The sequence below is a fragment of the Periplaneta americana genome, chromosome 1 (genome assembly GCF_040183065.1).
Source record: "Periplaneta americana isolate PAMFEO1 chromosome 1, P.americana_PAMFEO1_priV1, whole genome shotgun sequence".
In the NCBI taxonomy this organism is placed as follows: Eukaryota; Metazoa; Arthropoda; class Insecta; order Blattodea; family Blattidae; genus Periplaneta; species Periplaneta americana.
The window spans coordinates 52,618,524-52,645,027 of NC_091117.1; the positions used below are offsets into that span (position 1 = coordinate 52,618,524).

The 26,504-nt window shown below is 37.2% G+C and overlaps 1 protein-coding gene and 1 long non-coding RNA gene across 2 annotated transcripts in view; one reads left to right on the forward strand and one right to left on the reverse strand.

Annotated features, from left to right (window-relative positions):
• The window catches only part of LOC138695364 (protein gooseberry-like), a 213,486-nt gene that overhangs the window by 163,292 nt on the left and 23,690 nt on the right, over nt 1-26,504 (forward strand). The window contains exons 4-5 of the mRNA XM_069819785.1: nt 5,914-6,110; nt 7,459-7,609. Of these exons, the coding sequence (XP_069675886.1) occupies nt 5,914-6,110; nt 7,459-7,609 (348 nt within the window). The remainder of the gene's footprint in view (nt 1-5,913; nt 6,111-7,458; nt 7,610-26,504) is intronic.
• LOC138695375 (uncharacterized) overlaps nt 1-26,504 on the reverse strand; it is a 112,505-nt gene that overhangs the window by 62,231 nt on the left and 23,770 nt on the right. The gene's annotated exons all lie outside the window — the stretch shown is intronic.

Sequence of the window (26,504 nt, forward strand, 5' to 3'; positions counted from 1 at the left end):
GTAGTTCGCGTGGCAATCGTAGCGGCTGTCTTCTATAACAAATAATCTACTACGAACTACAACCTTGGGATACTTGCATATTATGCTACAACGTTCTTACGTTATATGTTAAATTTATGATGCATGTAAAATCCAGAACTCCGTGTACAATTTGTTCGTATTAAAATAGATACATACAAGCGGTTTACTCCGAAACTGTAATATTAAACATGCTTATTATAAAATATTTAATTACTTCTACATAATATATTCCTCCTCCCCCCCCCTCACGTAATGAATAATGCGTTCTAAACTATTGATATTTTTAATATTGTGAAGTATGGAAAAATTGCAATATCATGTCAGTTACAAGTCGCTTTGTGTAAATTAACTAGCGATCAGAATGTATAGGAGTGGCAAAAAAAAAAAAAAAAACCGGACCGACCCTTGTAGCTGATTTCAGAGCCTTGTTCACTCCAGAGGACGATAGACTGGTAACTAAGACTTTCGTGGTTCGAATTCTGCCTAGGAAGGAAACTTATTTTTGTTCCTTATTCAAATTTATTCCCAATACTTTTCGATTGCTGGTAAAATTCATGTTCTGGGAATAATAAGTTAATTAAGTAGTAAAATATCGCTGCAATCGAAATTGTCGCTATTCCTGTTAAACGAAAACTTAAATGTTCCACGGCACTAATATTTGAAACTCAGTGGTGACAATATTAAGAAGCTGAACAAATTTTGAATCTCGCACCACCATATTATAAAAGAACCTCGACTGATAGCGACAACACGTAGCTTCCCGTTTAGGTGTTTGAAAAACTGAAACCAAGTCCAACAAGGTACGCTTGAGGTCAAAAGATTAGTATCAAAGTATCCGCCGCTGAAAGCAAAACCCGGCAATTTAATTTAATTATAAGGATTAGTTCTACCTTCTGGATTGAATTCCAGAATGTGATCTTTTGTTTCACTTAATTCATGAAACGCTGATCTTTTGTTTCTAAAAATTGATCGTTTTACGAGTTTAATGACCGTGAAATTCGAAGTTGGCACGTACTATCGTTGAACCATTGTCAACAAATTAAGGAATTAGATGTGCACATTCTTTTATGTTGTTGCTTGCACACAGTAATTCGCCACTGACGGTGGTAGTAGCTGACACGCCACTGTGTGTTATTATGCAAATAAGGTCCAGTCTATCTTCATTGCCGTGACGTGAGACCGCCCCACACGAGGTGTTTGTGGATCTTATAAATCATAACAGTGGCGCCATAAGGTGTGCCGTAACAAGCACCTCTATTACATTAGTGACGTGCTTTTCACTTTCGTACTTCACAATATTGCGTCATCTGCGGAATGTATCTATTATTGCTTGCACACAGAAACAAAGTCTCAAGGATTTGTTGTTCTCCAATTTGCTGCGTATGATTTCATACTGATAATCTTTGCACTATAATGATATACTGTAGGTCAAACGCCTTATGTATAGTATCCACATTCAATTAATACCCAGACGGCGTAAAAGACGACGCTTTACATTGAAGAGATGAGAGTCTGTTTATTAATTAGGCATTTCCAGATGCGCTCCAATCACAAGTAGCGGTAATATAATGTATACCAATGATGCGTTAGTATTTTTATGCTCGACCATGCCGAAATGTAGTAATTATACACCTGGTAGCAGATCTATAATGCATGCCATTAAAGTACACCTACTCATTAAAGGTCAGGTCTTTCAGCCAATGACGACTCAGGTTACAACTGTTCAGCCAATGACAGGTCAGCTTTCTACAGTTATAAAACCGCAAGTATCGATTATTCTCGGATATGCAATCGAAAGAGAATTAGCGAAAAGTCACGGAGGCTGGAATTCCAATACTGTCGCAGAAGGTTATGTTCTGTTACTATAATAATTAGCGTTAATTGTAAATAATATTCAAATAAATTCAATTTGTCATCTCGTTTTTCAATGTCTAATTTAATTTCAATGCTATCTCTGTAGGTTCTTATGGCCTAGCAAGGTCAATGTGGACATCTGTTCCTCGGAAAAAATCGTTTAATAAATATCCATACTCACTTCTTAATTACTATCATTATAGGCTCGTTGCATAATGTACTATTAATTGACATGCAGATGTCAACTCCACGCGAAGTATATAACTACATTGTCATAATATGTTGAATTAATTTATGACAAAAAGGTTAGTAATTTTAATTTCAATTCTAATTTTAAAAAATCATCTTATAACTTAGAATTTATTCATTGTGGATGGTAGAAGTAGAAATCAATGTACTGATGTCGGTATGAAAACAATTTTAACAAAGTATAGGCCTTGAGTTTTACAACGAATATGTGACATTATAAGTACTGATGCGTGCAAATAATACAGGGTGTATCTAAATTATTGTAACAAATTTCGGAAGGTGATTCCTACGATCATAACAAATGAAAAATGTCCTTGAACAAATGTGATACAATGCATTGTTACTGAGTTACATGCTAAAGCGATATTAGGACGTACACTGGCCACAACACATCACAGATGATGAAAATATCCGCCATGAGCAGCAATGCATGTGTGACAACTCCTTAACATGGACCGGCGAATCCATGAACACCATGTCGCCTTGTTTTTGGTTGGAATATTGCACCGTGCTTACACGCAGCCAGTTACTTGTTCTGTTTACCTTTCACTACTCACTGCACGTACAGAACATGTTGTTGTTGTTGACGTATTTGACTACCGGAGTCATCTGTGTACTGTAATAACGCAGCATCTCCTGCTTATGGTTAATGTACGTTATGTATCGCTTTAGTATGTAACTCAGTAACAATGCATTGTATGACATATGTTCATAGGACATTTTTAATTTGTTATGATCGTAGGAATCACCGCTCTAAGTCTGTTACAACAATTTAGATACACTCTGTATATACCAACATAGAGCCTATCGCTAGGGTAATAATTTAAGGATTTTACTATACCTCCGATTTGTTTCTTCGTTATCTTTCATTCTTCTATCCATTTTTACTTCCTTCTTTGTTTGTCTTTTTCTCTGTCCCTTTCGCTTTCATACATTCTTTCTTCATTAATTTCTCCCTTTTATTTATTTTTCCCTCTCCTTTTCCTTTCCTATGTTTCTCTTTATTTGTTTGTGTAGTTATCTTCTTTCTTCCTTTCTTTATCTAATTTCCTTCATTTTCCCACTACTATAAGCCAATATGAAATTATTTCTTCCCGTTTAACGTAAAATGTTCATGCTTGTGGCTCAAATGAATAAAAGTTACGAACATTTCAACATCATTATTACACTCTTGCAGTGATATGATGTTTACTAGAGAGATAGAATTACTTTTTTTTAACGACGCTATATCAACTATTCGGTTATTTACCGTCGATGGGATTGAGACAGTATTTGACGAGATGAGGTCGAGGATTTGCCATAGATTATCTGACATTCGCCTTACCGTTGGGGAAGAACTTGAAAAAAAAACCGGCAGGAAAGTGCCTCACTCGACTGAGCTATACCGGTGGTTATTACTTTCTTGCATTAAATACATTTCTTAATTACTCTTATCTTAGACCCATTGAATTTGAATTTTGAATTGAATTACGGGTGGGGGGGCACTAAGGTCTATTGCGTTAATCCTCAAGTTGGGAGCATTCCCAAAACCGCACCGGCAGACTACACTAAGGTTTGTTGAGTACTCGTGTGTCGAGCAGGCAACCCTTCTCGTCCCTAGGCCAGCCCCCTCCGTGCGTCGCCAGCCGGGGATCGGGGAATGCTATGGAATGATGACGAAATGGAGAAATGTTGACGGAATTATATAAATGCCTAATATGGGGAAAAACGGGAGAACCCCGAGAAAAACCCCAACTGCGACCTTGTCCGCCACAAAGCTCACTATGGATAATCCCAGACCTCACCGGGATTCGAACCTGCGCCACCTGCGTGACAGCTCAGAGGTCTGACCACTTAACCACCGCAGGGGAAATCTTAAACCCATACTAAAGGTTCTCCAACAAATCGAGATGAGACACAGTAAATAACACACTGTAAATAACTTATCTACTTGAACAGATATAGGCCTGTGATATTATTCAATAAAGAAATAAAGTAAAAATAATCATTAGTAATGCAACAAATAAATTACATTTATGTTTAATTTGCTCTCTCTCACTTCTTTATTAAACTAATTTTTTTTTGTTTTAATTATTCTCTTTCTTATTTTCTCTTACTTATTTCGCTCATTCTTCCCCTTTGACTTTATTTTTTCCTTTTCCCGTTCTTTTCATCTTTCGTTTTTCCATCTTTCTTCCTTTCGTACTACAACTACTATTATTTTCTTTCTCCTTTGCTTCTTCGTTTCATTATTTACGTATTTCGTTTTTATTATTTTCTTTCTTCTGCTTTCATTGCTTATTTTTCTTTCCCTTCTTTATTTTTCTACCTTAAACTTCTTTCGTTCTGTTATTACTTCTGTAATTTTTTCTTTATTTCTGCTCTCCTTTATTTTTTTCTTTTCATCTTTACTTTTATTCTTTTCTCCCTTTCTTACTTTTTTTCTTTCATTCACTTACTCTTTTTCTCTACTTTTATTATGCCTTTTTTATTTATTTGCACTTATTTGAGTTTATGCTCGTTTAGTAGTCTATCAACCCATCTATCATTTTTGTATTAGTACCTATTGCACGTATCCTACATAATATGTTCATGTAACTATGATGAATGATTTTGTGATAATACGAGTATACGCGGAATAAATCATGACGTAGTTCCTGTAATATAAATGTAATGAGAGTTTGTACACAAACAATATATTCTCCATGTAACGTATGTATAAATTTTCGTGAAAATCTGATAGATAACAGAAAAGTAATTAATTTTATCTAAAACCATCCCTATAAAGCATTATAGGGTCTTTGGTCCACTACGTTTCGTCCACTCGTAATTTTGTCCATTGGCACATTCGGCCACTAATTTTTCTAACTTCTAACTATGTTGTGTAGTGCCTATTAAGGAGTAGTTCCTCTTACACAAACGTAATGAGAGTTCGTACACAAAAATTATATGCTACCTGTAACTCCTGTGTAAAATTTCATGAAAACCTGTTAGATAGAATATAAGTTATTAATTTTGTCCAGCTAGATTTGCATTTTGACATTCGGTCCCTATCCTGAGCAAGATTAATCCAGTACCTAGCATCATATCCCATCTCCTTCAAATCCGTGTAATGTGGACCTCACAATTTTGTATCCGGTGCCACAATTACATTCATTACAGATATACCTTTTTTTAGACTCTCTTCTAATTAAGATTCATACCTCTTATATTCCCTCATTATAAAAACTCTATATGTATTTCTGGACTCGCCCATACGTCCTACATGCCCTGCCTAACTCAAACGTCTGGATTTAATGTAGCTAATTATGATAGGTGAAGAATACAATGCCTGTAGTTCTGCGTTGTGTAACTTTCTCCATTCTCCTGTAACTTCATCCCTCTTAGCCTCAAAGTAATGAATACACCTAGAAAATAATGTTAAAAAGCGCAAAAGACTAATTTAACTAGAGATATCTCACAGTGTGCCGATATCAACGATTAAGTGAGAATAGAGAAACAAAAGAATTAGTCGCATGTAATAATTTTATACGGTTTTCATTATTTCCTCGTATTATTATTATTATTATTATTATTATTATTATTATTACTACTACTACTTAGGTGGCCTATATAGTTATAATAACCACTTTCGTGTGCTAAAATAAAAACTAAGTTGTAAATTACATAGTTGACTAGTTTCAGCTTCATTTCAGCCATCTTCAGAACTAGTGAGCTCCTTACTTCTTCAGTTGTTTTGCTGGGGGATGCGTGTCGTCGATTTCGATTTCCTTTCCTCTCGGGTAATGTCCATTCAATTTTACTGCGCAGGCAAGACGAGCGACGGCTCCGACTGCGAGTCAGAACCGGGGATCCCCCTGAAACGGAAGCAACGCCGGAGTCGCACCACGTTCACGGCTCAGCAGCTGGACGAGTTAGAGAAGGCGTTCGAGCGTACGCAGTACCCGGACATCTACACCAGGGAGGAGCTGGCACAGCGCACCAAGCTCACCGAGGCGAGAATACAGGTAGCCTACTCACACGAGGTCCACAGCCAAATCCAACTACTCTTTCCCTCTCATGCACATACATACATACATACATACATACATACATACATACATACATACATACATACATACATACATACATACATACATACATACATACAGACATTCATATCCATTTATCCAATCACATATATTCATTCACCCAACCACTTACAATGTATACATGCTAGTGTCCTGCAATGTTCGAACATGAAAGAGGCAGTCAAGACATTGAGCGTATTCCGAATCTCACCGGTGAGCAATCCGATGGAATCACGGTGTTCCGAATTCCATCGATGGCGTCGTTGATGCTCCACCGGTGTCGCACCGGTACCATCAACTTGCAGAGGTGGTGGCAGTCTCCATCAGCCGCCATCAGTGAATCTGATTGGTTCTTGTATAGGGCGGGAATTAGCAGACGAATGACATCGTGCACTGTTGTGTCATGGCGGTGTGTTCTGCTTTAGTTCTGCTGTATTGTTTGTAATAAGCACAACGTAAAAACAATGTGTTAAAGGCTTATGAGCGAACATGTCAACGGACCAGTTATTACTATCAGTTCAAGAAATAAATTGTTTATGCTATCTTTTCTTTGAACGAGATGGCAGTACGAAAATTTCGCAAAATTTTGCTAGCGTAGCACAGACAACAACTTGTACAGTCGCCATGACAGCCATCGATCCTTCCAGCAGTTTTGTCCCTTATTTCGCTGCAACGTGACGTCATTGATGCCACCGGACCGGTGAGATTCGGAATACGCTGATTACAAACTTCGCCTTATTTCACATTAAAAACTAATCGCAAAATCTGTACTAAAATCCTTTAGCAGTTAAAATATGAAGGGGTGGGAGTGCAGGATAGCGAATACGATTGTCTTACGGTGTATGTTGTGGAGTTACTATTTTTCTCTGTCCTAATTATCTTTAAAGCAGTCTTAAGGTATTGATATTGAAATATAAAGCAATAAATTTATTGATAATAAAAAACTGCTTCCTGTAAAATTTTATGAATTGGAATTTTGTTATGTCAGAATATAATTGATCATATTATAGGGACCACTTTAGATACCGATTCGTTGCTAAAGAATTGACGACAGAATAGTGTGACGTACCTCATTGCCGTTGCTAAGCAATTGACATCGCATATTGAAGTTTTCTGCACATTTTATACTTGATCATAAACGTTTCTCGCTGATAGTCGTAGCGTTGGAGGCACATTAGAAGGAAATAGTCGATGAGTATTGGCTTATTGTATGGAAACAGAAGTCCGAAACCTCTATTCCGTAATATTGTACAGATTCGTATCGCAACGTCTATTTTCTGTTCAGGTGTGGTTCAGCAATAGAAGAGCGCGACTACGCAAGCAGTTGTCCAGCAGTTCCGGCAGCTACGGCTCCATGGGTCTGTCCATGTCGTACCCTGCCTCGTCGGGGTCCTATATGCTGCCGGACCCGGCCTTCGCATCTACCTCAACACAGAGTGAGTATAACAACTCCCCAGCGGTTTCAACCATAGGCAAACAACATAGAAAGACCTCCAACTCAATGTTTACTTTCGAGAGGCTATTGAAGCGATGTTAAACCCAAGCCAATGGTAGAAAAATCGGAACTATATATCATATTATACAGCCCGATCGGTATTAGGCCTACAGGTATCCATTACATAAACAATATTACTAATAGTATTTTTCATATTACTCCCCAAAAGAGCGTATAATGGTATATAAATGAATAAATGAATAAATAAATAAATAAATAAATAAATAAATCATCATCAACAATACGATTTGGGCTCATTGGCCCCTTTCGTCTCCATAGCAATATTAAAATTGGTCTTTCCAGCGTTTTCTAGGGGGTCCGATTCGTCTTCTCCCTTGGGGTTTATAATGCTGTAGTCAGTATGGAATGCGAGTTGGTTCCATCCTACATATATGTTCATGCCATTTATTCCTATATTCTGTGATAGTTTCTATAATATTTGGCATATTTAGTTCCTTCGTATGTCTTCATTTCGCTTGTGGTCCAATAAGCTATATCCTGCTACTGGCCTTAGCAGTCTCATTTCAGCTGCTTCTATTCTCTTCATTTGTTGAGTTGTCATACACCATGTTTCGGATCCATAGGTTAATGTTGGAATCGCCATTGTTTTGTAAAATTTTAAAATTGTGTCAGTCCTAACTTTCTTCTTTAGTGTTCTTTTTATCGTGCCAATTAACTGCTGGAATTTAGAGAGCTTCCTATCTATGTCGTTAATTTGTTCATATGATATCATGCAGCCTAGGTAATTGAAACAGTTCACTTGCTCTATGATTTCATTATTAATAATTATTTTTGTTCTTAATGGCGTTGTTCCCTTAAAACCCATCACTTTAGTCTTTTTAGTAGATATCTGAAGATCATATTCTTTTGCGATGCAGTTCAGTTTAAACAAAGCTCGTTGGAGGTCATCTTCTGTGGTTGTAAATATAGCCTGATCATCAGCAAACAATATTGTATTTAGAGGTGTATTGGTTCGGTTAAAAATTGTTTCCATATGTAATAGCCACCTTCTGGTGACGTCGTCAATGTATAAATTAAATAAAACAGGTGATAAAGAACACCCTTGTCGAACACCTCGTGTTAATAAATAAATAAATAAATAAATAAATAAATAAATAAATAAATAAATAAATAAATAAATAAATAAATAAAAATAATAATAATAATACTAGCACCCCCCCCCCCGAAAGAGCACATAATCGTGCTGAGGGTGCATTCCACAAAATTTTAAGATATTTTAGTAAATAATAGAATAAAAAGCAGTAGTGAAGCTAAGGTCTAAATATTGGGTAGGCTTTAAAAAATTTGCGAACCTATAGAGCAGATGTTCATCGGCTTTTCTATCAAAATATCATTTTTTTTGTAACAGACCCCACAAGAAGATGATGACCACTTATTTTCAGCCCCAAACAGAATACAGGTAAAACAATAATCTATAATTTGTCCCAAAGCACCCTGTTAGCCAAAGATATTTCTTATGCCACGAAACTCACAATTTCTATTTTGTCTTCCTTCATCCGCTATTTTAATATGTAAATGGGGTGTCGATCTCCTATCTTTGAAGCACATTTTGTTTCATACATCCAACTTGAAAACGGATTCTCTTTTAATTCTACAAATAATGACCTCAATGTTCTCCCAGTTTCAGTATGAGCTATTTTATACAAAATTAATAATATGTAACACACATACACACACACTTTTGATTAAACTAGTACTCAACAACGCAACCCTTTCAGAAAAACTCAATATAGCGTGACGGAGGCTAGCCTAGTTTCATACGAAGATGTAGCGAATCGATACCTCCTTCCGGTCTTCCCTCAAGCTTGCGAGTCATGGTCGTAGTCATCCCTTTAGAGGCCTTTTGCCTTAAGCCTCGCTGCTCGCACTGCTCTCTCCATACTGGAATGACTGCCAACAGTGAACTGAATATATGGAAGGATAGGAGTGCAACCAAATGTTATAATAGGTCTATATCGTTATTATAAATTTATAGGCCTACTTTTACTTAGAATATTAACTCAAATTTTTTTGGGTAGTCTACGCCACAGTCTAGTATATACAGTCACGAAGTTTGAGTTGTGAGGGTGCTAGGAACAATAGACTGTGCAGGTACTATTTCGCATTGTCTGTAATGAGGGGATATTAACGATCCTAGTGGTGAGCAACTATCTATGGATGCATATTTACTACGTATTAAGCTTTGTGACTTTAGGCCTATATAGCCTACTAGACTGTGGTCTACGCCTCAAAAACTCTTAAGAGCTTCGCCACTGATTAAAAAACACAGTTTAACCATAAAGTGCATACCAAATATGAGTTTCAGTTTGACATATGGATATTAATATAATGGTTGAATATTAAACTGAAAACTATTACCAACAAATTCTCTCTCTGCTACCCGATCTGTTCACAGCAACGAACTGTGTCTTCAATATTCAAACATAACAGATTTGCCAACATCTAACACTGATCAACTGAACAAATGTCGCTAATATAGCTACTTTGTCTCCGACTGAAATTGTAAAACGAATAAACAAAAAGACGATTTTATAATTCAATAACAATATCAACACCTAGCGAGTTAGCTCAAACGGTAGCGTTTGAGACTCCCATTCGGGAGGTCTCGGGTTCAAACCCCGCGGCCAACCAATCTGACTGGGATTTTCATGGTTTCCCTCAGTCACAAAGGCAAATTTTAATTGAAAATTTGCATGTCATTATTCATCGCCGCCGTAATCACCAGTAACACAAACATTTATCAAAAAATCTAAAATCAGTTAGTACATGAACACAAGCCATCTACAACACATAGGCCTAATAGAAGCAGGAACTCAACAATAGTAACAACGGCCTACTAGTATACCCAGAAATCTTAAACATGCGATATGACCACAGATGTTAAAGCGTGTATAAATAAACTTAAATGCAACAAAAGTAATAATAATATCAAAGTTTTTTACATTATATCAGTGCTTTGGCTTCCCTTTCGTCGTGCTGTGGCGGTTCTTCTCAAAATTTTTCCAAGAACCGACAGGCTCTTGGTTATGAAATCGCCGCCAGCTTATCGTGTGACGGTTGACGGTACATAAGAGAATCAGAAACAATATTTCATAAGACTTGCTATTTTTCCCGAGCCGGCTTTGTTTGAAATATTAACCTGCGGAACACTACATCTCACATCGGAGCAATAGTCCCACACATCAAGCAACTGGAAACTATACTCAGCGCATTTCAAACTGGCGGATCAAGGTCACGTACGAACCACGCACAAGTCTCTGAACTGAAAACTGTGAACTGAAGCACTGGTAATCCCGGCTGACTTCAGTTGAGGAGGATGGTCCAGGAATGGGGAAAGCACGCGTGGCAAATGCAATCTATTGCTTGACCCTGATCCGTCAGTTCGAAATGCGCTGACAATAGCAATATGAGATATTGCTGATTTCGGTCTGTTTACATTATAATTATATTGTAGAGTCTCACACTGGAGCAACGCGATATCGGCTTTGAGCGATACGTATTGCTACTGTTCTCCAACCAGGAGATCAACCGTGAAAGGAATGTGCTTACTATTGCGTCATCTATTGGAGCGAAGTAGATATATAATATTATCGTTATAACGTCAGTTTAAAAACCATTCGCTCTCCTGCATTTGTTATTTCCTGTATGAAGAGATTAAAAGACCAGGAGATTAACAGTGATCTAATTTTGTAACTACGGTAGTATAAACATGTGTGTATCAATGTTATTGTTTGTGCTGTGACTGCGAACCTTCGTGTGTGACCTTATGGCATCTTATGACATCAACATTCATTCACAGCATTACTTCCCTTCGTCTCATCCGGCAGAGACTTTCTCATGGTTGGAGCACAATAGTAATACAGCATGCGTGATCGAAAGCGATATTAATCGCTCGATTACAGCAACATTTCTATTAGTGGCGTTGACCTGTGAAACGTTTGAGCTTCATACTCCGAAAATATGTCATACAACAATCGAGAAAAATCTCACGATTCGCCAACAATATGAAATTTTCAATTCTAAGAAAAATACGCATGTATTTATGATATCTATCCTGAAACTGCGAACGGGACTGTCGGACAAGTTGGGAAAGAGGAAGATGAAGCCCCAACTAACCTCATGAAAATAGAGAGCATCGGAAAAGACATGAGAAATGAAGCAAATAAAATGTACTGTTGATTATCTAAATTACAGAAAGGCTTCTACATCAAAAGAAACCATATCCAATCCCAATTCCGATTTTAATTCTTTAAAAAGCGTACTACCAGACCTAGCAAATATGAATGACTATCAAAAAGGGCACTGTTGTTGAAGTAGGCTTAAATGCATTTTGTGTGACGGTCCTCCGCAAGATATTCATGCATGCATGCATCTAGTCCTGATATGTCCAATTATTCAACTCAAACACAAACTAGCACATCCCTGCGCCTGCATATGGAGTACATCTATACATACATATTGCACATACATACATACATACATACATGCATACATACATACATACCTAAGTGTTCTGTTCCAGGACAGTTCTTTCACTGCAAACCCAGCATTCTCCAATCTTTTCTATTTTCTGCCTTCCTCTTAGTTTTCGCATATGATCCACATATCTTAATGTGGACTATTCATTTCGAATTTACCTTCTTTATTTTTCTTGAGATTACCATGGCCTTGGGCCCACACCTGTGGAGTAACGGTTAGCGCGTCTGGCCGCGAAACCAGGTGGCCCGAGTCCGATTCCCGTTCGGGGCAAGTTACCTGGTTGAGGTTTTTTCCGGGGTTTTCTCTCAACCCAATATGAGCAAATGTTGGGTAACTTTCGGTGCTGGACCCTGGACTCATTTTACCGGCATTATCACTTTCATCTCATTCAGACGCTAAATAACATACTGTAAGATGAAAGAGTACGATGAAAGAGTAATGGAACGGAGAAAAATTCTCTCCGGCGCCGGGATTTGAACCCGGGTTTTCAGCTCTACGTGCTGATGCTTTATCCACTAAGCCACACCGGATACAACCCCGACGCCGAACAGAATATATACTGTAAGATGTTGATAAAGCGTCGTAAAATAACCTATTAAAACAAATAAAAAAAAACATGGCCTTCATATTACCTATATTTGCCTTCATTCCATACTGTTAACGGCTGTCATTTAGTTCCAGTAGCATATCGTCTAGTAGGTACAGAAATTATAAGAAAAAATTGACGTGAAGAATACTGTAAAATATCAATTATTACACTAATACTTCAGTAACCTTACTATTTGTCGCTAGCGAAGTCACATCTTACGCTGAAATCGAGGCAGATCAATGTAATTAATGGATTACAGTTCAAATAAATGTTTTTAAGTAATTTAATGAGAAGACTAATAATTATTATCAGCAGAAAAAAGAGGAGAAAGCAATCCTGGGATTAGAAAGAAAGCCACACTAGAATAAGTATAAAATATAGTTATTTCAGCCGGCGTGGGAAAACTCTGGACTTCCCGATTGCGATGTAATTCGCTGTACTACGGCGATGGAAGCGTGGAGAGTATGCCGGTCTCACTATCTCACCTCTACCCTCACTTCGTCTTGCAGTATCCATGCATGCAGCTTCTTTTGTTCCTCTCGCAATTCCCTCATGTCTGCGATCCAGTCTCTTCTTGCTATTTTAATTCCATTCATCCATTGTTTTATTTCTTCCTCTTTTTTTCTTACTGTCTACAGTTCACTGGCTGTGAATATCTCAGAGTCTCCGCTCAAAGTCTCCGGATCATTCCCTCTGTATCCTATCAGAATAAATCTCTTCAAGCATCAATCAACCAACAAGATAATAGGCAATTTCTAATATGTAGTACAGGAAGTACTGCTATCGGAATAGAACTTCTTCTGTCAGCACACTATTTTTAATGATCCACTAGTCTAGTGGGTAAAGTAGTGATACGTTACTTACTTACAAATGGCATTTAAGGAACCCGGAGGTTCATTGCCGCCCTCACATAAGCCCGCCATCGGTCTCTTTTCTGAGCAACATTAATCCACTCTCTACCATCATATCCCACGTTCCTCAAATAAATTTTAATATTATCCTCCCATCTATGTCTCGGTCTGATCTAAGGTCTATTTCCCTCCAGCCTCACAACTAACACTCTATATGCATTTGTGGATTCGCCCTTACCTGCTACAAGCACTGCCCATCTCAAATGTCTGAATTTAATGTTCTTAATTATGTAAAGTGAAGAATAAAATGCGCGCAGTTCTGCGTTGTGTAATTTTCTCTATTCTCCTGTAACTTCATTTCATTAAATTTATACTAAAGTTTGAAGGAAATGACCACAAATTTAAAGACAGTGATATAAATAAACATAAATTCCATTCCCTAAGGTACACATTTTTTATTATAAGCTTATTTGCTTATGTATTCTGTTAATGTTTATTATACATTCCCCGCTATGTACCGTATTTTCCGGGGCATAAGAATGTACTTTTTTCTTTGAAAATAGGTCTGAAAAGCATGGCGCATCTTATGGGTCGATACTAAATTTGTGAACGGGCGAAAGCTTCATGGGATTTTGTGAAAACTTAGATAATAACCTGTCGGTTAGCGTACTGTTCTTACCGTAAAGTATTTTTTTTTTTTACATTTTTTTTCGTAGAACATGGAGGTGTAAGGTGTTGATGCTGTGAGAGCAAGTTATGAACTAGCGAGCATGATTGTCGCAAGACATGGAACTTATTCGAAAGGGCAATTTATTAAGATTGCATTTAACAACACCAAAGAATGTATGTCTCAATGAATCTTCGAAGTTCGAGATCATAAGCTTGTCGCTAACTACTGCAGCTAATTGTGCACAAATTTCCCTGGTCTTACATTCGCACATGGCAGATCGGTCACAGAACACTAAATGCAGGTACACTGACATTCATAGTTATCTGATCCGACTCAATAGTGATCGATAATTTGTTGGTGTAAATGTGGATTCTTTAGTTATTGCTTCTATGAATAGATGGCGAAGATGATAGTCACTGTTGCCAATTGTAGATAAATATTCCCGCATTATGGAATTCAATTTTTCATCCCACCCAACTGATTGTAAAACAACATTGAGTTCAGCTGGAAACAGATGATATTGTCAATAATATTGTGATAATAATTAATGCTTAATCTACATAATCATTCTCTCTGACACTTTTTTTTAATCGTCCCAATAATGATGCCACCTATTGAGAACTAGCGGAGCTGCTTCATAGTTTATCAATTGTTTATGTCTTTGGTTCTGACTTATCCCGTGGTTGGAAAGTTCGCTTACACGATCATAAAATCTTAGGTCGGATACCTTTGAACGTGTACAATTGAATTGTCGTCGAGCGTAAATACAAACTGCAGATTGCCAACAATAACAAATGCATCACAAAAATGGGTCGATGTTTTGAGTAGGTTAATAAATTACCATACTAATAAGACAGAATATGAGCAAAATGTTAACGACGACAGCGATACTACGTGTATTATCATGTGAAAATAGAAAAAACAAAACAAAAACAAAAATCAAGCAATAAGCGAGCACAGAACACAGTAAATTTCGTCATCAGTCCCGAGTCTGGGTACCGTGCATTGAGTTTGACATGACTGGTGTAACACGATATGAATGCAACCTAAAAATGAACTATTTAAAAAAGTTTTATTGAAAATGTTAACTTCTCTTACCGTTGTCTGTAATCGACCCTCTCTTCTAGCCAGCAACTCGACTGAGTGGTCAGCATTTTGTTTTATTTTCTACCTCTCTCTCTTTTTCTTTCTTTGTTAAGTCTGTGAAAACATTCGGAGGCGGTACTGATCGAGATTGACTACGCGAAATTAACTTCTACACTAGCGAGATGAAATCCGTTCGAGACACGTTCTTCGGATTCAGAAGGCGACCACAACGTCCGCCCCCAGATATGCGACCTAGTGCAGAATGCATCCTTTGCCCTTGCAAGCCTCTTCATCTCAGGGTCAGAACTTTACTCAATGAATCACGTAACGGATGCGAGCGGCCCCGATCGGCAGCTAACGCCCGGAAGTAATGATTCAGCTAGTCAGAAAATCACGTCAAAGCATCAATAGATTTCACGATTTCAGTTGTGCTAAAAATTATATAACCTTGTAGACCTACACATATACTATAACGTAGGCCTATTATTTATTTCGTCGTCGCACTTCGTTTCTTTGCCTCTTCCGTTATCATGTTTCTTGGCACTTTCTTCCATATGGGAAGTATCCAATATATGACTATGCAATATGATTTCTGTGGTTCTTGCGATTATACAGGGACCGCCAGAGGAATGGGCGATTATAAATAGTTGGTAATTCACTCCAGAATTTTTTTTTCAAAATGATATAGGTCTGCGTGAGATTATAAAGTACACAATCCACCATTTATTCCTTGAAAAGGACGTTCTATAAGTGACTACCACTGAGATGGAAATGTGTTTCGTCAGACATCCATACAAGGGGCAATCAATAAGTTTCCGGACTGATTTGAATGTAGGCAACACACAGGACCTAGAAAACGGAGAAGTTATCTAGAACCAGGGAAACGCCTGGAATCTATAGTAAATGCATGACTTGGAAGATAGAGAAAAAGACTAACAATAAGGCGTATATGGAGAGAATCCAAGAAAAATCGCTATAGTTCCTTAACATGTTTGCACAAAATCACATGTAGAAGCTCAGTTCTTAAAGACAATCTGACGCTGTCTGATGGACTGACTCAACAGACATGGAAGCAATGATCTTCATTGACACGCGCATGTATGTACAGTATAACGGTACAGTAAATAAAAGTGCAGTTCAGAAATATATTGATTGCACCTTGTACACTGTCAATAAAATTCTCATCTTCATTCATACGATTTAAAAATTCCGCACAAAAGTCCCTCGGTTGAGAATATCGCGATGTTTTAATTGACGTAGGCCAACTACCTGAATTTTGTACGGACGAAATTGTATACCGCATGAGCAGATAGGACAGGGTCATGGTGCCAGAAATTAAAATGACAAAATTCACGCCTAGTAGCCCCAGAACTGTCGTAAGGTCCCATCATCTACTGACGAGTCCGAACGCAGAGCCCGAAGCCTCAAGTTCTTCCTATATCAGCATCGGAAACCCGTACCACTCCCGAGACTTCACCCCAACCTATATTTACTATTACAGGTGATAGCTGAAATGAGGGAGAAGTAGAGAGTGTTGATGGAATGAAAGATGGAAACGAGAGCACCCGAGTAGAACCCTCGGCAACGTCTGTTTTGACCACTACAAATCACCCAGATCTGTCCGAGTATCGAACCTGAGCCGCCTGGATAGAAGGCCAGTCTGTAGCCACAGACGCGGCCTCGCAGTTGATACAGCGTCGTTAAGTAAACCGTTTAAAATAGTGTACAATACTTCCTAAAATGATATTTTTAACGTGAAACTCTTGTGCTCGAGGGTGATATGGATAAAACGTTACGAAAATGTCAATATCTCATGTCAGTTTCTTAGCAACGGCAATGAGTTAGTACGACACACTATTCTGACGTCACTTGCTAAGCAATGGATCATACGCTTGTATTGACATGGACTTAATTTTTTGCATGAATTATATTTGTTTCTCATATCATGTAACCATACTAACAGCTCTCTAACAAACCAATGCAGATGAAACACATTAATTACATTGTAAATATCTGTATAGATACAAGTTGCAATCAATATATTTTCGAACTGCACTTTCATTTACTGTACCGATATTTATACATGCGCGTGTCACTGAAGATCATTGTTTCCATGCTGAGTCAGTCTATCAAACAGAGTCAGATTGTCTTTAAGAACTAAGCTTCTAACGTGATTTTGTGCAAACAATCTATTGCGAATTTTCCTGCATTCCCTCCATATACGCCTTACGGCTAGTCCTCTTCTCTACCTTTCAAGTGATGCATTTAGTATAGATTCCAGGCGGTTCCTTGGTTCTAGATAACTTCTCCGTTTCCTATGTCCTGCGTGTTGCCCACATTCAGAGCAGTCCGGAAACTTATTGATTACGCCTTGTATATGATATATATTCAATAAAAAAATAAAAGAAAAATAATAATTGATAATACAACACTTAAAATTACCGGCGCATTAAACATTTCAACTTCGGACCAGACTGCTGTTTCCAATTACACCTTTAGAAGCGAAATTTATTATTATTATTATTATTATTATTATTATTATTATTATTATTATTATAGACAAAATATGCTCATTCATAGACTATACCAGTGTTCCGCAATCTTTCTTTACTCACGGCACACCCTACACAGGCCTAGACTCAAAACGGCACACCAAAATGTTAATCCCCTCAAAAATATTATGATGCGACTTTCTTAATATAATTACATAATGTAATCAAATGTATTATTATTATTATTATTATTATTATTATTATTATTATTGTTATAAAACAGAAATCGACTCTTGCATTGAGTTACAATTATTTATGAACTTTAATTCACTGTAGAAAGTACACATTTCTATTACTAATATTAAAGTAAATAACTCTACTCATATCTTCAACGTGATACTTGAACCTACTTAGCTGCACACAGGTGGCTGATCCGCGGTGGAATTGTTGACAGTGCAAGCCTAATTTCTTCATCATGGATTTGGGTTTCTCCCTCTTTGATGTTTTAATAAATTTCAGTTAACGTCGAGAAGCCCAGTTCACACGTATATGTAGTTGAAAATGACACATTAACTTTTACTACTTCGTGCATCACAATTTTCAGACGGGCCTCGCGGTGAATGAGACAATGATCGCTCCGTATGTTATGATATACTTCACGTACTTTAGCCACGAATCCTTTCATAGAAGCAGCTCCATCTGTAAAACGCTAAAGCAATCCTCCCATGTTAATTCATTACGGACCACATATTCATTAGTTGTACGAAATATTTCTTCACCGGTTGCTCGCTCTGGCACTTCTTTACACACACAAAAAAAAATTTCAATTACATCCCCATGAATGTACCGAATGTAGGAAAGAACTTGTGCGTCATCGCTAATATCGGTGGACTCGTCGATCTGAAGTGAGAACTTCTGATTGCTCTTCATTTTCTCCTTCATAATGTCTTCGGTATCACTGGACATGTCACTAACTTGGCGGCTAATTGTGTCAGCAGAGAGAGGAATTTAATTTTAATTAATTTTATTAATTTATTACAATAATAGGTAACAGTTCGCGTCACACCTTTCACCTTGTGGAGGCACACCAGTGTGCTGCGGCACACCGGTTGCGGAACACTGGACTATACTCTCCACAAGATAGATATTGTGTCTTTAAATGATCAAATTGCTATGTATTTCGTGTTTTTAAAGCACCAGAGTATTGATAGCCTAAGTCTTTTTATTTTTTAACGGACGCCAGCAACAAAGTGCAACAAAGTGGTAACAGCTTATGTCTCCCTCCCAACCGAATGCATTTCGCTCAGTATTACGTTCTGATGACTAGCTCCTATGAATTGGTAGCGGATGGAGGCCGTAGCTGAAACATGCACCAGACCGTAACTATTACCTTCTTTTCGTCGAAGAAGTACTTCAGTCTCCTGAGAACTTGGTCGCCACAGAATTCTTAGCGGATTGTCTTGAAGTAGGGTAAATGAGGGTGAGTGAGTCACACTTGCAACTTCTTTATTCTTTCATATTATAAAATGTAAAGAGAAAGTATCGTGTTGGAGTAATGAGAGTGGCCTTCGAGATTTTCACGGAAATGCACTCATTTTATCAACATCATAATCCTGGCAAGCACTGGACCTAGAGATCCGTTGCGGTCTCAAAACCAGATTCATGTCAGCACTTCAAGGCACGTCCCTGTGAGCGTTTACCTGCTGTCGGTAATGCAGTATTTGTTTAGGCCATCTACTATCTTCCATTCTTTCAACGTGATCTTTCTATCTTTTTCTGTACTATTAAAGGAAAGTTATAATTGGTGGCACACCTAATTCTTCTAGGACACGATATGATCTCTTCTTATCAAGGGTTGTATAGCCTGCTCTTTCAGGCATGATCTCAATTCGCTGGACGTTATCATCCGTGTCTATTTTCTTTTCTGATAGTTCAGGCTTCACAGCTGTATGAGTGTGTCGGTTTAGCCAATGTGTTGTACACTCTTGAATTCAATTGAATTTAACGGAGGGGGACACTATGGTCCAGCACTGCGACCTCTTAAGATCTATTGTGCTAACCCTCTGGTGACGCATTTCCAAACCCACACCGGCCGACCACACTAAGGCACTAAGGTTCTCTGTGTGCCCAGGTTTCGAGCAGGCAACTCCACTCGACCCTAGACCAGCACCCCCCATGCATCGCCAGCCGGCGTTCGGGGAATGCTATGGAATGATAACGAAATGAAGATATGGTGACGGAATGATGTAAATGCCTAATTTTGGGAAAAATGGGAGAACCCCGGAAAAAACCTCCAACTGCGACCTTGTCTGCCACAAGTGACAACATGGATGACAACATGGATTTTTTCAAGGAAAAATCCCAGACCTGACCGGGAATCGAACCCGGGCCGCCTGCGTGACAGTCTGAAGGTCTGACCATTCAACCACCGGAGAGGTGTTGTACACTCTTAATCTTGTATGCCTTTGGACTGAAGATGGCTTGAACACTGAATTTATTATGCCTGTCATTTTAACAAAATTTGTAATCTACTTTAGAAAAATTTACGTCTCATTGATATGATATATTTTAGCCAAGATATTTAAAATTATTAATTTGTTCCAGTATTATATCAAGGCATATTTTGCTCCTTATTGGTCCCTTTCCTTTGAAAGCTACAATTTTAAATTTAGCTGGAAAAATCTCCATATAGAATTTTTTGCTAATTTTTTAAAGTGCATCTTCAGTTTCAGCTAAAATAACTTATTCGTCTGGGAAAGGGATAGTGTCTATTTTCGTATTTATATTGATTTTAATGTAACACCGTCCTCTCTATGTTCTACATTTATACATCAGGGAGTTCATGTAGGCCTACAATTAGAAAGAATAGTGATGGAAGAAGTGGGCATTCCTATCTAACACAACAGTTTATCGATTGGAATTCACAATTGGTTTTTATAGCTATCTTTGTGTTTTTGTATATATTGTAAATGGCTGCAATGATTCGACTTAGAACTCCATCTTCTTTTAATAATATATCAAATAAAATGTCTCTATTAGTTTTTCAAATGCTTTCTTTGAATCTATGTCATGCAGACTTCTAAATTGAAGTCACATCTCTTCTTAATCGTAAGTTTTATTGTGAAGTAACCATCTGCACATGATCTTCCTTTTCAAAAAATTTCCAAAAAACAAACTAGTACAGTAAGAAAGTATCGTGATACAGTAATAAGTGGTATCCGGATATTCACGGAAACTACTTTTCGTATCGTCAATCAAGAAGATAAAATTATCAAGAGAAAATATCGTGATACAGTAGCAAGTGGTATCCACATTTATGAAAATATATCTGTCAATCAAAAAGATAAAATTATAAAGAGAAAATATCACGATACAGTTGTGACACCCAGATTTTATGAAAACATATCCTCCAATCAAAAATATAAAATTACTTACTTACTTACTTACAAATGGCTTTTAAGGAACCCGAAGGTTCATTGCCGCCCTCACATAAGCCCCCATTGGTCCCTATCCTGTGCAAGTTTAATCCAGTCTCTATCATCATATCCCACCTCCCTCAAATCCATTTTAATATTATCCTCCATCTACGTCTCGGCCTCCCTAAAGGTCTTTTTCCCTCCGGTCTCCCAACTAACACTCTATATGCAGTTCTGGATTCGCCCATACGTGCTACATGTCCTGCCCATATCAAACGTCTGGATTTAATGTTCCTTATTATGTCAGGTGAAGAATACAATGTGTGCAGTTCTGCGTTGTGTAACTTTCTCCATTCTCCTGTAACTTCATCCGGCTTAGCCCCAAATATTTTCCTAAGCATCTTATTCTCAAACACCCTTAACCTATGTTCCTCTCTCAGAGTGAGAGTCCAAGTTTCACAACCATAAAGAACCGGTAATATAACTGTTTTATAAATTCTAACTTTCAGATTTTTTGACAGCAGACTAGATGATAAAAGCTTCTCAACCGAATAATAACATGCATTTCCCATGTTTATTCTGCGTTTAATTTCCTCCCGAGTGTCATTTATATTTGTTACTGTTGCTCCAAGATATTTTAATTTTTCCATCCCTTCGAAAGATAAATCTCCAATTTTTATATTTCCATTTCGTACAATATTCTCGTCACGAGACATAATCATATACTTTGTCTTTTCGGGATTTACTTCCAAACCGATCGCTTTACCAAGAGAAAATATCGTGATACAGTAACAAGTGGTAACCACTTTTCATAGGAACGTATAATTACGCCAATCAAAAAGATAAAATTATAAAGAGAAAAAAATCGTGATACAGTAGTAAGTAGTATCCAGATTTTACGAAAACTTATCCGCCAATCAAAAAGATGAAATATAAAGTGTTCTGCATATGTGGAAGTCTTTTGTAATTTTGTTATGGCTTCCACATATGCAGAGCACATCACAAATGCTAACCACACCTACAGAGACATAAACACAGACATGGAAATTCTACATATTCAACCAAAAAGCCAGAAACTAAACACACTAGAACAATACGAAATATATAGACACAGAAAAACACATCCAAATGAAATTCTCAACACACAACTCAATTTCAGAACACACACTCTTTGATTCCACATTACACTACACAAACACACACCCATAGGAAACACAAAAAAAAGGCACCAAGACCAGCACCAACTATTTCTGAAGATGGCCAATAACAGGCTGAAACTAATTAACCAGGTACTGTAATATTTAACACGCGAAAGAAATATAATACATATTCCGAAAATAACTTTTTGTATTAGTCAATCAGAAGATAAAATTACCAAGAGAAAATATTGTGATAAAGTAGTAGCCTGTTTTTGATGGCAACATAACTTCTCGTATCCATCATATGAAGAAAATAGTTTCTGGTATGGCGTGTAATGTGCACAACGTTTTGTTCTGAACCACTAAGCAAATATTGTTAAAGTTTAATTTCTAGAAGACATTCATATTCGGAAATGATGCACACTACTTCCATACTTTAACGTAATTAATTTTTTTTTAAAGGTGACACAAAATAGCACTTCATTTAAAGTCGATTCTAAGTATTTTTGTTCATTGTTTTCATCAAATAAAGTGGTAAATTGCAGCGGTATATGAATATATTACACTCTCTTATAATATTGTATTTATAGGACTATATCACAAAGTTTACGACTTAACTTACAATGTATAATGTACCTGTCCGTATAAGTAGTCTATGTATTGTGTTTTTTCGTTTCAGAATTGTTTATTATAGAAGTGATGCCAGTAATATTCCACGGTTCATTAACTCCGAACATCAAACACTAAAAACAGTGCACAGATTTTTCCGTACCGCTGCCGCAAAGTCACCTATATTTGATGTACAGTACAAACAGTCCTGAAGTTCTTTCGTAACTTTCATATGGACTTTCTCATCATACGATTAAGTATAAGAAAAATTAATGTGATGCTAAAAAAACATTTCGATATTTTCACCGAGACAAATATTTTAAGAATTATTATAATCTTACCTACCAAAAATTGTTTTGTGTACTGCGATTTCTTCTACACCAGTCCTATAGTTCATATTCATTACTTAGATCTCTGAGTCAATTTATCAGAGTATTACGCTATGCATATCAAATAATATGTAAAAGAAAATAGTGAAGAAAAATCTTTTGAGAGTATTTGATATATAAATACAGAATTATCTATACTATTATTTCCATTGTAATTTAAAGCGCAATCATACAAATTTTCTCAAATCACATTTTTACTAAACGTATTACATTTAATAGGCATCGTTTCCGGGTAGACTAAATTGATTTGTAGCTAATGAATACAAATGACCTCCGGAGATACAGTTTTGGAGAAACCGATGTACGCAGAAAACCATCAAACCCGCTTTCTAGCAGGATTACCAGGGATGCTGCAGGGGTCTAGAGCATTTCGTAAACGGAAATTTCGTCACCGTTACAGTTTGTCACCTATTTTTCGTCATTAATTTTTGGCCACCAAATACATTTTGTAATGTTTTATGTCACTGAGGAGATTTTGTCACCGAAGATATTTCGTCATCATATACATTTTGACATAATATTTTATACTTAAGGGATTTCGTCACCAAAATAATAATTGTACTGTTTGTCGTAAAATAGATGACATAGCTTCCGCTGAAGTTCTAACTTCAGCTTTCATTGCTTCTACACATTCCGCAGCTCCAATTCTACCCCAATTTGCTGAGTGGTTCGAATGCTCTGTAGGTTCTTTTATAATGGTTTTCTTACCTGAGGAAATAGTCATCAGTGAATTACAAATGTCGCGCTGATCACACCTCCATACAATCCCGATCTTTGTAACTTTGTGCTTTGTGTAGGCCTACATATGTCAATTATAGATTAACTTATTTCTTGCTCTATTACTTTTTACGAATCGAAATAATTCCGCCATACCTTAACTTGAAGATTTTGAAACCAATGAAGCCTGTAACTTGAAAATTTCGAATCCAAAAAAATGAATGTATCCTTGGAAACGAAATAAACAATATGAACACAATGAATCCTGTAACGTAAAGATTTCGAAACCAAAAAATTAATATATCCTTGGAAACTAAATGAACAATACGAATACAATGAAGTAGTAGGTTCTATATTACGTATCATTGTTATATAGGTATCATCAACGAAAGCGACAGGAAAGGGAGAAAAATTGTGATAGCGAATAGTGATGAGGAAATTAAATTGGTGACAAAATATGGTGGTGACAAAAGTGATTTGATGACAAATTATGGCGGCGACAAAAGTGAATCGGTGACAAAATGTTGCAGTGGCAAAATGTAATATGTGACGAAATCACATGGTGACGAAAAATCGGCGCCGAAAATTTCGGATGCATTTCCGTAAAAATCTCAAAATCTATGGATTTTCAGCAATATGCCTACTTTCTCTTCATATATCCCATAATGAGAAAGTACAGTAAAATACTTCTTAAGAGGCACATTACAGAAGTTAATGGAACGTAATAAAAAATGAGGAAACTGCGGACACAAAGTCAATCCGAGAAGGCATGCATGCTATATTCCCAGCCTATATGAAAGGGAAGATCGCAGTTCTCACGATGAGTGCGCCGTGACGGTCCAGTTACCAGGAACAGCGTGTCTGTCTACTGAGCCGCAACTGGCACCTGCTGGCACGACAGTCTCCATAACAGTAAGTTATAGCAAGCTGTACTGCCAACCAACTGTATGACGAATTACATTGCACACATGCATCGTCATTTCACTGTAAATTTATTTTGGGTTAAGACCACTGGGAAGTTAATACGACCAAAAGACTCGAATTTTCATTCTGTCTTTTAAAAAAAATCCAGAAACCTTTGCGTAACTAGTATGTATTGTTTTCTTATTTGATTTCGGACACTAAAATGCTAAAAAATGAGGTTTTAAAAGTAGCGCTCTAACTGCTATACACACTGTCATGTTTTTGTTATTTATATTTCCCTGTAAGCCAGGTACACATTAAGCCGGAAACGGGAACGAAAACAATAACGGAAAAATTATTAAAATACATATATTTAAATGCGATCATTCACAATGAACGAGAAGCCTGCCGGAGCCCGGGAATGTGAAAGTTCGGGAAGTTTTAACTTTGCCGTTCTCGTTTCCGATCACAGCCTACTAGATTCTTTATGTTGTCATCATAAAGCTATTTTTGGTCGTCGTATATTTTGTAGCAAGAAGCCCGTGGCATAAATTCTTCTTAATGAATCGTGTTTAACTAGCTCTGAAATTCAGTAGAATCATTTTCAATATATGCTACTTGTATATATGGCCAGATTGCCACATGAATTGAATTATTAAATATTCTGTGTTATAAATTTTGAAGTTGGTTAACCTGAGTTTATGTTGGCTAGCTTGTACTCATAAGAGAACGCCATTGGTAAATTATGCACAAATAACATCAGAATACGTAATATCGACTTTACATATCGTTACCCACATGCATAGCCGTTTCCGTTCTCGGTTTATTACAAATCAAAAATCTTCACTTTCGCGTTATTCAATCGTTCTCATTCTGATTTTTGTTCCCGGTTTACTGTGGACCAGCCTTTAGCCGTACCACGGGACCTGTAAAAACTGTGTACGACAATGGTTTTGCCTATTCGAGTGAAAAATTATTTTCTAAAATTAATAGTATCAAAGAATTACTAAACTTTTCACGAATTTCATCACGTTTTAAAGAAAATCATTGTAGCACAACAATTTCTACAGTTGTAAAGGTTCTAAAACAATGTAAGTAATACACAGAAAGACAACGATGAAGAGAAAAAGAAAAGCAGAAAAACAAAAAAACGTCTGAAAGATTTTCTCATCTCTCATAGCAAAGCCTTCATGTCAAACAACAATAATTCTGTACTTTGAGAAAAAAATTTGTGGGAGAGACCGCCTTTTGCAAGATGATGTGTAACGTCTGGAGTTGGGACTGCCTCCACTTGCACTGAACTCGCATCCCTCAGTCTCCTGCTGGCTCTCTCGCCAGGGAGCCGGGATTCACATACTTGCGATGTAATGAGCACCACTAATGGACTCCGACCTACACAAGCGGGATCCTTTGAAGACGTTCTCGATCCACTAAAACTTTTAATCTTCCTGTGCATAATCATCAAGCAGCTCGAA